An 11,315-nucleotide genomic window follows, 5' to 3' on the forward strand; every position below is an offset into this window, starting at 1 on the left:
AGGAAATGGGTTATAATGCGTTAAGGATCTAATCTGCAAGACCGATTAATTCTCCTTTCAGCCAACACCACGCGAAATCCGACGGATTTCAAAATTGTGCGCTGAAAGCACGAATTTGATTAAGGATTCCTTTTGTAGTTCTTTTTTATTTATTTCGTTCCCGAAAAAAGCGTTTTTGTATCAAATAGAAAGGATAAAACGGCCTTAATTGAAAGTTTTTTTTGCAAGCACAAATACTTGACTTTCTTTGGGAAATTGGCTTTTTTTTATTATCCAAAAGCAACGCTGGTTTGAAATTTTACCATCTTTTCCCCCTATGTCAAACTCAGCTCAGTAAGTAGTTCTTTAACTGCTATAAACACATTTGCTAACTTTTATGATTAGATCTCGTCGAATTCGAGTAACAAGTATGTGATGACATTATTCAAATGCCCTGTGCAAACGCTGACCCAAAATAGTTGTTGCTGCTGATGGCCTTTACAAACGAGATGTGTTTCGTTTTCCTGACCCGTTTGCGGTACTAACAGTGGATGGTGAGCAAACACATACCACAACTGCTATCAAAAAGACGTTAAACCCTTATTGGAATGAGACTTTTGAAGTGTAAGTGTATATCCCAGGTTTTGACCTTTCCAAGTAACTTTTATGTATATCAATTTTAGTTGGGGTTTCTTCCAGTTTATCCCTTATAATTTAGCTAATGTTAACTTTTTGATTAAAAACAATGTTTCTAACAATTCTTTAGTAATGTTACAGATAATAGCACCATTGCGATTCAGGTGTTCGATCAGAAAAAATTTAAGAAAAAAGGCCAAGGCTTTCTAGGAGTGATAAATCTTCGTGTTGGAGATGTGCTCGATCTCGCCATTGGAGGTGATGAAATGTTGACCCGCGATTTGAAAAAGTCAAATGAGAATACAGTAGTTCATGGCAAGATAATCATAAACTTATCAACGACTGCGCAGTCAACCTTACAGGTTCCATCCAGTGCAGCATCAGGTGCACGTACCCAACGTACTAGCATTACCAATGACCCGCAAAGCTCACAAAGTAGCAGTGTGTCTCGTAACCCTGCTTCCTCTCGTGCTGGTTCACCTACCCGCGACAACGCACCTGCTGCTTCCCCTGCTAGTTCAGAACCTCGCACATTTAGTTCATTTGAAGATCAATATGGGCGCCTTCCTCCTGGATGGGAAAGACGTACCGATAATCTTGGCCGAACTTATTATGTAGATCATAATACAAGAAGCACAACGTGGATTCGCCCCAACCTAAGTTCTGTTGCCGGAGCAGCCGCAGCCGAATTGCATAGTAGTGCATCGTCTGCGAATGTTACCGAAGGTGTTCAACCTTCCTCTAGCAATGCAGCTCGTCGTACAGAAGCTAGTGTTTTGACCTCTAACGCTACTACTGCTGGTTCAGGAGAGCTTCCACCGGGATGGGAGCAAAGGTATACACCAGAGGGTCGACCCTACTTTGTGGATCATAATACGCGAACTACTACTTGGGTGGATCCGCGCCGTCAACAGTACATTCGTTCCTATGGCGGTCCTAATAATGCTACTATTCAGCAACAACCTGTCTCTCAACTTGGTCCTTTGCCAAGTGGTTGGGAAATGCGTCTTACCAATACTGCTCGTGTATATTTTGTTGATCACAATACCAAGACTACCACTTGGGATGATCCTCGTTTACCTTCGTCGTTAGATCAAAACGTTCCTCAATACAAACGTGATTTCCGTAGAAAGTTGATTTATTTCCTTTCGCAACCAGCTTTGCATCCTTTGCCAGGGCAGTGCCACATTAAAGTGCGTAGAAATCATATCTTTGAAGATTCGTATGCGGAAATTATGAGACAATCTGCAACCGATTTGAAAAAACGTTTGATGATTAAGTTTGATGGTGAAGATGGTTTGGATTACGGTGGATTATCCCGTGAATACTTCTTTTTGTTATCACATGAAATGTTCAACCCCTTTTATTGTTTATTTGAATACTCTTCGGTTGATAATTATACGCTTCAAATTAATCCTCATTCTGGCATTAATCCAGAGCATTTGAACTATTTCAAGTTCATAGGCCGAGTCATTGGTCTCGCAATTTTCCATCGTCGGTTTGTTGATGCCTTTTTCGTTGTTTCTTTTTACAAAATGATTTTACAAAAGAAGGTGACGTTACAGGATATGGAAAGTATGGATGCAGAGTATTATCGAAGTTTAGTCTGGATTTTGGACAACGATATAACCGGTGTTCTTGATTTGACCTTTAGTGTCGAAGACAATTGTTTTGGCGAGGTTGTTACGATTGATTTGAAGCCGAATGGTCGAAACATTGAAGTTACAGAAGAGAATAAACGCGAATATGTTGATTTGGTGACTGTATGGCGCATTCAAAAACGTATAGAAGAGCAGTTTAATGCATTTCATGAAGGTTTTAGTGAGCTCATACCACAGGAACTGATTAACGTGTTTGACGAGAGAGAATTGGAGTTGTTGATTGGAGGCATTTCCGAAATTGACATGGAGGATTGGAAGAAGCATACGGATTATCGTTCATACAGTGAAAATGACCAGATTATTAAATGGTTTTGGGAACTTATGGATGAATGGAGTAATGAAAAGAAATCCAGACTTTTACAATTTACCACTGGTACTAGCCGAATTCCTGTCAACGGGTTCAAAGATTTGCAAGGAAGTGATGGCCCCCGTAAGTTTACTATTGAAAAAGCTGGTGAACCCAATAAACTTCCCAAGGCCCACACCTGTTTCAATCGACTTGATCTTCCTCCTTATACTTCGAAAAAAGATTTGGATCATAAATTGTCCATAGCTGTTGAAGAGACGATTGGTTTTGGTCAGGAGTAAAATGGATAGCTAGCTATTGATTACTTTTGATATTTGAACTATTGGTGTTTAACAGTGAAAAAGAATTTCTGTGTAAAGTTTCCGAAATTATTTTTTTTTTCTCATTTGAGTGAAAATACTTGGATCATCATGTTCTACCTTTGTGTTCTCTACTACCATTTTCCTTCTTCTTTTTATACTTGTTTGCAAACACATTTCCTCTTAATGCTCTTCGCACAAAACATATAAGTTAATTTACTATTATTAAGTTACGTACTGCATAAGTGATTTTATATTTATGAAATTACCGCCCTTTTTCAACATTTTATTTGAAACTGTGAGTAAATAGGTAGTTAGTTGGTAAGGTTTTTGTATCCTGTCCAGGTCGTTGCTTATGTGGTAGTTACCTGGTCACCGTAGTAAATAGATGACATGAAAAGTTTACCCACAACTATAGGCTTTATTGAATGAAAAGGGCTTATTAAGAAAACAATAGCCGCTTCAATACATGTGTAATCAGACCGCAGAGCTATGACAGTGAAGTTGTGTTTATTATCGTAAACATTTATCATTTGTTAGTAATAAGTTGAATGCTTATACATTGGTCAAAATTCAGTAATATCGAATTCGATAACTATGAAATCTCGTGCAAATATTTATTTTTTGGATGTGTGAACCTATAGTAAATAGTATAAATTCTTATAGCGAGTTAAAAAACAGTATAAACCTTGATATTAGAGTAGAAGGTGAAATATCGTGATACAACTACAAAAAGTATTCTTTTAAAGAGGTTAAAATGTCATTGGATAAGGTAACAGAATAAGGTTCGTAAATTGCTACCTTTAAGGAGAATTGGGCAGTGGGGTAATCGATGGATGTGTAGGTATTTGTTTGGGGGTCTCATCGGCTTTCCTTTACCAACCACAATAGCCTTGTAAAACAATCCTGTTTGCATGTTACAGAAAAGAAGTAAACAAGATACATAATGTTCAAATCACTAGTAAGAAAATCCTCAGCTTTTCAACCATTAAAGTATGGAGGTAAATACACGGTAACGTTGATTCCAGGCGATGGAATTGGACGAGAAACGAGCAATGCAGTGACAGAGATCTTTAAAACGGCAAACGTTCCTATCGAATTTGAAGAAATTGATGTTACAGGAATGGAAAAAAACAATAAATCGTCTGGAGACGCGCTACATGAGGCAATTCAATCTCTCAAGAGAAATAAAGTGGGTTTAAAGGGAATTCTGTTCACTCCATTTGAAAAAGGAGGCCATACCTCGTTCAATGTTGCCTTGAGAAAAGAACTCGATATCTATGCCTCTCTAGTGCTCATCAAAAACATTCCTGGATTTAAGACTCGTCATGACAATGTTGATTTTGCAATTATTCGTGAAAACACTGAAGGTGAATACTCGGGTCTCGAGCACCAGTCGGTACCGGGAGTCGTGGAATCTTTGAAAATCATTACAGAATACAAATCAAAGAGAATTGCACAATTTGCTTTTGATTTTGCCTTACAAAATGGCCGCAAATCGGTCACTTGCATCCACAAGGCTAACATCATGAAATTGGCCGACGGTCTCTTTCGAAGGACGTTTTACGACGTTGCTAACGGTTACGACGCTATTACTCCTAAGGATTTAATTGTCGACAATGCCTCCATGCAGGCTGTTTCTCGTCCCCAGCAATTCGATGTTTTAGTGATGCCGAACTTGTACGGTAGCATTCTTAGCAACATTGGAAGTGCTTTGGTCGGTGGCCCCGGTGTCATTCCAGGTGCCAATTTTGGTCGTGACTATGCTCTATTCGAGCCTGGTTGCCGTCATGTTGGTTTAAGTATTACTGGACGTGGGGAAGCCAATCCTACAGCTGCCATCCTTAGCGCTTGCTTGATGCTTCGTCATTTAGGCCTAAAAGATTATGCTGATCTTATCAATGCCGCTACTTATTCTGTCATTGAAGAGGGTAAAACCCTGACCAAAGACTTGGGTGGTTCGGCTTCCACTGGTGATTTCACGCATGCCATTTTAGAAAGAATGGAAAGCTTATAATTTAATTATTCCCCCCTTCCTTTTAAATGATATACCCTCCTGTTAATGAGTGTAATGAAAGCTATTGAAGTCTTAGGCTTTTAGCCGTGTCAACTACAATTTTGACGCTCATGTTACTACTCCTTTTCTCTAAGTAAGTTGAAACGTTTCGGAAGCTTTTTTTGATATTTACGTCTTCTATCAGTTATGATAACACCTCTTCCGTCGGCAAGGAACTCCTGCCTGACAAGAAGATGATGAATTTTTCTTACGTACGTTCCGAATATGATTGATATTTTAATTTCATTTTTGTGTGGATTTTCCATACTTTGTAGTGTCTGGTTTGTTCGTCCTTATTACTTTGTATTTGATGTAAATTATGGAATTCTACTTTTTATAGCATAAATGCCTGATTAGTCAATTTTGGAACGAAAAAGGTTTGATAATTTCCATTGTGCCTCCTCTAATAATCACAATTGCTAGATACGTCGATTTTCCAGAAAGATAGAGGATGGTAATTAGTTTCCTAAAACCCAAGTTTTATTTTTAAAATTTAGTTATGAATACTCTTAAAGAATAATTTAATAATCTTTAACAGGATTTAGATTAACATAGTGGTTCACAGTCTATTCATGTAGATTTACACATTCATCTATCTATGTCGATAACAGCAATGCACAGCCCTTAAATGTGAAAGATGTGTCTTTTAAAGTAGTAAAAGGTTAGTTCAAACACATTACTTAACTTATCTCCAACCTTCGAAGTCATTTATATTCCAGTTGTGTAAGCGACCTTTGCAACTATCGTCGTTCTTAGGTTCAACTAACAATATGCGCAACATTTCTATATAGGCTAATCGAAGGATGCCGGCTCCTCCTAATGCCTATCAATATATCCAAAAATTAGGAGACCATTTATCGTCAAAAATTTCTCAACAATAGCCATATCTTCTACCAGACTACAAAATATACCATAGTATTTTACTATGCGTTATAATATTTTACTGAATTTGTGCTAAGAAATTAATGTCCACCGCTAGAGGACGCACTAAACGTGACTGCTTTTTTCGGTAAGGGCTCTTACGGTGCTTTCAGTGAAGAAGGAATCCTTTGTCCACCACAATCATGCAGATTTTCGTCAAGACTTTGACCGGAAAGACTATCACCCTTGAGGTGGAGTCCTCTGACACTATTGACAATGTCAAGAGCAAAATCCAAGACAAGGAAGGAATTCCTCCTGACCAACAACGTCTTATCTTCGCTGGAAAGCAATTAGAGGATGGCCGTACTCTTTCTGACTACAACATTCAAAAGGAGTCTACCCTTCATTTAGTTCTCCGTCTTCGTGGTGGTATCATTGAGCCCTCTCTAAAGGCTTTGGCTTCCAAATACAACTGCGAAAAGCAAATCTGCCGTAAGTGCTATGCCCGTCTTCCTCCCCGTGCTACCAACTGCCGCAAGAAGAAGTGTGGTCACACCAACCAACTTCGTCCCAAGAAGAAGCTCAAATAGATTATTTCTTTTGGGGTATTTCGTGTTCTTGTTATTTCTGTCTTGGTAACTTTACAGATAAAGAAATATTAAGAATATTTTGGATTACACGGATGTAAACATGTGAAATTCACTGTAGTGTAGCAAAATTCGAGCAATAAAAAATACTTGTCTTAAAACTGTATCCTTTGTAAGAATGTGGAGCTATTGTAGTGTGGATAGTATTTGTTGTTAACGATTACAGTATCATTTAAATTGATGGTGATGCATTTGATTGTGCATAGCTTTAAAATGTTATGTTAGACGATATGCATTCCTGTAATTATTCTAACTCTTGTCAGAATGCCAAAAGATCATGTATACAAATGAGCAACATCATGACTGACTAGGTAAAAGGAAAAAAATTAATGGAATTACAGTAGAAAGGCTAATTTTTAACTACTCGCTTCGAAAAGTCCTCATGGACGAGACTTGGTGGAAATTCCATTCTGCTTTGCTATTGATTGCATCGTAGTCCCAGGACCATATGCATAAAATAAGTTGGCTCCATATTTGCTTTTGACTGTTTTGAGGCAATTTTTAAATAAAACAGGACGAAAACACTGTAGCAATAATTGTCTCCTTATATCCTCTTCATCAGCTGGATAAAGCTCAGCTGTGACATTAGATATGATGGGTAAAAAGCGCTTACCAGAATCCGTATAACAGAGTTCTGGAGAAATATTAAATTCTGTTTCCCCCAATGCATTTTTTAAAGAATCACGTGCTGGAAGCATGTATCTTGAATGAAATGCCCCCGATACATCAAGCCAATTCGATCGAAGCTTTCCCAATGAACGCACTAACTCTGAGAGTGTTGAAGTAATTGATTCAAGTTCTTTCTTATCGCCAGACAGCACTATTTGTCTGTCAGAATTTACATTGGCTATATCAATTAATCGATACTTCTGAACTGCCGAGTAAACAGTGTTTAGAAAGTTGTCAGTCGGAAATCTGGAAGTTAAAGTTATCGCTAACATAGAAGTCGGATTTTGGCATAAAGCAGAAGCATAACTCATTGCTTTTGCTCTTGCTTGAACTAGTTTTAGAGCCGACGAAAATGAAAGCGTTTGACTAGCTACAAAGGCAGAATATTCTCCCAAAGAATGTCCAACATAGAACCTAAATTTCTTTGTGAAAGGAGGAAAGGCACGAAGCAATGCAATACTGCAGGCTAATATGGCAGGTTGTGCAATCGTGGTTATAGGCTGCCTAAGATTAGATTTGGCCTCTGCCTCAACGATATACTTTCGAATTTCAATTTCAGTCACATTTTCTGCTTCCTTTAAAGTATTTTGAACGATATTATTTTCTAAATATGGCTGCATCCATGTTTTCCAATCCACACCTTGGCCAGGAAACAGGATAGCAGACATTCTCTTTTAAGTAATAGGGTAACAGAGCATCAAAATTTTGAAAGGAATACTATTTCAAATCAATGGAGCTGAAATTCGAAGACAAATCAAATTTCTGTAAAAACGTAGAAAGTTTGACAATGAGAACTTTAGATCTTCTTGTTTACACCTGCGACACCCTCTAATATTGTGTCGAAAGAAATGCTTGTAATTGAATTTTAAGGAATCTAGCACATACAGTAATTTAAACAAAGTGATTATTGTTAATACTTCTTAGTACTTGCTTAGTGAAAGTGGTTTGAAATCCCAATTCAAGCTCAATATAACGAACGCTGGGTGTTTTTGTAAATCAACCCATAGACAATAATGACGAAAGTTAGGTAGAAAACTGCAATTGAAAGTCCTTGATCGGACAGACAAAAATTTGTGATTGCTTGAACGTATAGGTAGTTGATAAAATTGAACTCCACCATGTTCCACATGCAGTTGTTTACCACACATTCAGTAACCAGAACTGCGATTTGTATCACTTTGTAGACTTACACCATACGAAATGTAGACTTCAAGAGTCAAAATAAAATACTATGAAATACCTTAGCAGGTTAATTAGTATGAAATTATCAATGGAGAAATAACGGCAACTAATATATGAGTTGTCTATAAAATGTCTGATCATTAAAGTTACTGACACTTTTGTTACGGGTAGACAGCAAGGATTTGGAATACATTACACTATCGGCAATCACAAATTGATTGCTTAAATTACGCAAGTTAAGATGAAACAGATTCAAACTTCAATTTTTTATACTATTCCGTTTAATGGGACTGTTAATTGAAAAGATATGCTTTAGTAAATTATTTTCTCCAAATAGGAATGATACAGCAAAGCAGACTATTTTACTCTTAATAGAGATACGTCCAATGTAGCACAAGAAGATTCCATTCGAGTAGGATAAGAAATTAAATGCTTGGAAGCCGAGGTTATTCAATTCTAATAAAATGAAATGCAAATTTTACAGCAGATCACTATTCATTAAACTTTAGGTGTAACGGGATCAGCTTGCTTCTAGTAGAGAAAAACAAATGGTGGAAATTACTATGAATAAATAGGGAAAAAATCTAGAAACCTATAACAGGTCATCGTATGGATTAATTGACTTCATAAGGTGTCGGTCATGATTGCTTTTTCAAGACAATATTCCTTTTGTATTCAAAAAATGCTTTATACTTCTCAGCAGTTCTAGTATTAGTGACCAATGGTTTTATAAAGTCAGCGTCTTTAACTCCTTGAGATTTCTTCCTCAAGGCCTCCTCCTCATAGTTTTGATAAAGCGGTTTCCCAATTCTGTAACAATGGTATTCAGTATAGTCATGATGGAATTTTTCGCAATCCTGAAGGTCCATAAACAATCGCCCAAGAAATCCCAAAAGTTCGTGGATATTCTTAATATCCTTAAATAAGGAAGAATCAAATTTCCTCATAAAGAAAATTTCCTCCGGAATAATACTAGGATACAATATTCGCTTAGATGCTAAATATGCATGAACCGGGACAGCTGAAGCGTTGGATCCAATACTGGTCATCATGATTAACCAACTTAATTCGAAACCAGACACACAGGATCTGGCCAAATTAAAATACTTCGATCTCCTTCGAAAGATTTTTAAAGTATCCATTTTAACTTCTAAATGAACCAATGCCTGAAACTGTTTAGAACATATTATTAGCCATTTTAAAGAATTGGGGGAAAAGTACAAATCATGTGGGTCAATAAGGTACATCCGAATATCTCCAATCTTTTGATAACAAGCACGAGCATGTAACAAAGTAGCGCGGCCAAGGCGTACTTGATTCATCACATGTGCTTGCACAGCACACCAAAGAGCGTCTTGAAAATCTTCTGGATAAAAATTATAAAGCATACAGTGGTGAACTAACACTTGTAAAGGAGCACGGCCGTTTCGTAAAAAGTCGAAAATTTTAGTATAAGTTTTTGGGGAATAATTTATAGCTAAAAGGAGATTTTTGCAAGAAAGCTTATGATTTACTCCATACTGATAAACCCTTGAATCTTCTTCAAAGGCGTTGAAGTTATCGGTCACACCCATCTTTAAGTAAGATTTGTTTTGATGGTAAAAGACAACGCAAAATAGTCCATGCGTAAAGGGGTTTCGTACAAGGTCATAAGAAGTGGTCTGTAATTCCTCATGATAATTAGCTCTGATTTTTTCAGGAATACTGCTAAGGCGCTTTAAGGGATAAAATTTACTAACATCAAAAATGTCAATATCCACATCTCCCACTGGCTCGTCCAACGTAGGGGACCTCACCGGTTTCTTGTCTTTGGAATTACTAAACTTCCAGTTTCCCGGAAAAAATGCTTTAAATTGTGAATAATCTATAGAGAATTTATTCCGGGATGCAATATCAGAATGTGACAACAAACTCCCACCGAAGGAAAGCATATTCGTATCGTATGTTGGAAATTTCGCTATCAGCTTTCTTAAAAGGATGACAGTCGAATAATTGTGCTTCTTCAAATATCACTCCTTTTTCGCAAAATCTAAGAACCCTTTCAAAATCTAAGGGCATGAATTAGGTCAACTTAAACCAAAAAGCGAAATGAACTGTGAGGAATAATACTTGAAGAAGAGGATTAAGCGCCTTGCATACAAGACTAAACAAAATAGTATATTAAGGCAGAGGAGAAGTAATGAATTCAGGGAGAATTATAAAAAGGCTACTTATCTCGTATACCTGACAAGAAAACCAAAGATAACCACCCTTCAGCGTTAGAATCAAGGGTCTAATAAACGTCAAGAATGTCAATAGTAAACCTCTCCTTTTAGTATAAGAAATGTGGGAATGGGTAAAAATAAAAATAAAAAAGCAAAAGTTATGACAAGATGGATAAAAGAAGAGTTTTCGAGTTTTTGAACCAGTATATACCTCAAAAGTGGATCACACATAGGTGTAAACAAACAATCTTAACAAGTCAATTTGAGCAACATATTATTCTATCTCAAAAGCAATTGGAAAACAATTAAAAACAACAACAGATTATTATCCTATTTGTGCATTGCAATGTATAAAGCAAGTTATGTGAATTTTTTCATACAGCATCAAGTCCTTTCTCAACGTCATGTTTTAAATGTTTTTGCCCTCTAACACGAAAAAAACCATTCTAAGTAAGCAAAGCTTCAACTAGCCGATTCGTGTGTTTGATTTCTATTATGTTCCCACTGTCTCTACTTTGAGACTTCTCATACACAAGCAGAAAACCAATCGATTACCAATCTTAGTTTTCTTTTTCCAGCAGAATTCGTAAAAAGTTAATTTTACAATAACTGAATTAAAAAATTGCAATATTTCTGTTAATTAAATCAGTTCGGCTAACTTTAATCTTCCATAAAGCAAGCAGAGCTTAATTGTTAAAAATATATGTATTTTATATGATGTGTTCCATAAAAAAACAAGGATCAGGTTCATAAAGCGATTTTTAAGACGCAGTCCAATCTCACCTCAAATGTGTTTTCACACATGCATTTACAG

General features: G+C 36.8%; 5 protein-coding genes and 2 long non-coding RNA genes across 7 annotated transcripts; 5 read left to right on the forward strand and 2 right to left on the reverse strand.

Annotated features, from left to right (window-relative positions):
• Positions 1 to 59: 59 nt before the first annotated feature.
• Positions 60 to 3,166, forward strand: pub1 (HECT-type ubiquitin-protein ligase E3 Pub1). Its single transcript, NM_001019819.3, has 4 exons — positions 60 to 333; positions 385 to 407; positions 459 to 603; positions 746 to 3,166. Exons 1-4 carry the CDS (start codon positions 317 to 319, stop codon positions 2,862 to 2,864), a joined length of 2,304 nt encoding a protein of 767 aa, NP_594396.1. The 5' UTR covers positions 60 to 316; the 3' UTR covers positions 2,865 to 3,166.
• A 593-nt stretch (positions 3,167 to 3,759) lies between these two features.
• idh1 (isocitrate dehydrogenase (NAD+) subunit 1 Idh1) lies at positions 3,760 to 5,126 on the forward strand. The gene has a single exon (NM_001019820.3). It carries the CDS (start codon positions 3,829 to 3,831, stop codon positions 4,897 to 4,899), a length of 1,071 nt encoding a protein of 356 aa, NP_594397.1. The 5' UTR covers positions 3,760 to 3,828; the 3' UTR covers positions 4,900 to 5,126.
• An 863-nt stretch (positions 5,127 to 5,989) lies between these two features.
• Positions 5,990 to 6,552, forward strand: ubi1 (ubiquitin-60S ribosomal protein L40 fusion protein). The gene has a single exon (NM_001019821.3). It carries the CDS (start codon positions 6,003 to 6,005, stop codon positions 6,387 to 6,389), a length of 387 nt encoding a protein of 128 aa, NP_594398.1. The 5' UTR covers positions 5,990 to 6,002; the 3' UTR covers positions 6,390 to 6,552.
• On the reverse strand, positions 6,360 to 8,214 carry mct1 (S-malonyltransferase Mct1). The gene has a single exon (NM_001019822.3). The coding sequence runs from the start codon at positions 7,781 to 7,783 to the stop codon at positions 6,827 to 6,829; it is 957 nt and encodes a 318-aa protein (NP_594399.1). The 5' UTR covers positions 7,784 to 8,214; the 3' UTR covers positions 6,360 to 6,826.
• On the forward strand, positions 6,669 to 10,718 carry SPOM_SPNCRNA.3775. The gene has a single exon (NR_193138.1). It is a non-coding gene; the product is annotated as a non-coding RNA (long non-coding RNA).
• On the reverse strand, positions 8,558 to 11,222 carry mug132. The gene has a single exon (NM_001019823.3). It carries the CDS (start codon positions 10,226 to 10,228, stop codon positions 8,936 to 8,938), a length of 1,293 nt encoding a protein of 430 aa, NP_594400.1. The 5' UTR covers positions 10,229 to 11,222; the 3' UTR covers positions 8,558 to 8,935.
• Positions 10,847 to 11,186, forward strand: SPOM_SPNCRNA.3776. The gene has a single exon (NR_193139.1). It is a non-coding gene; the product is annotated as a non-coding RNA (long non-coding RNA).
• Positions 11,223 to 11,315: the final 93 nt, after the last annotated feature.

Source organism: Schizosaccharomyces pombe (assembly GCF_000002945.2).
Source record: "Schizosaccharomyces pombe strain 972h- genome assembly, chromosome: I".
In the NCBI taxonomy this organism is placed as follows: domain Eukaryota; kingdom Fungi; phylum Ascomycota; class Schizosaccharomycetes; order Schizosaccharomycetales; family Schizosaccharomycetaceae; genus Schizosaccharomyces; species Schizosaccharomyces pombe.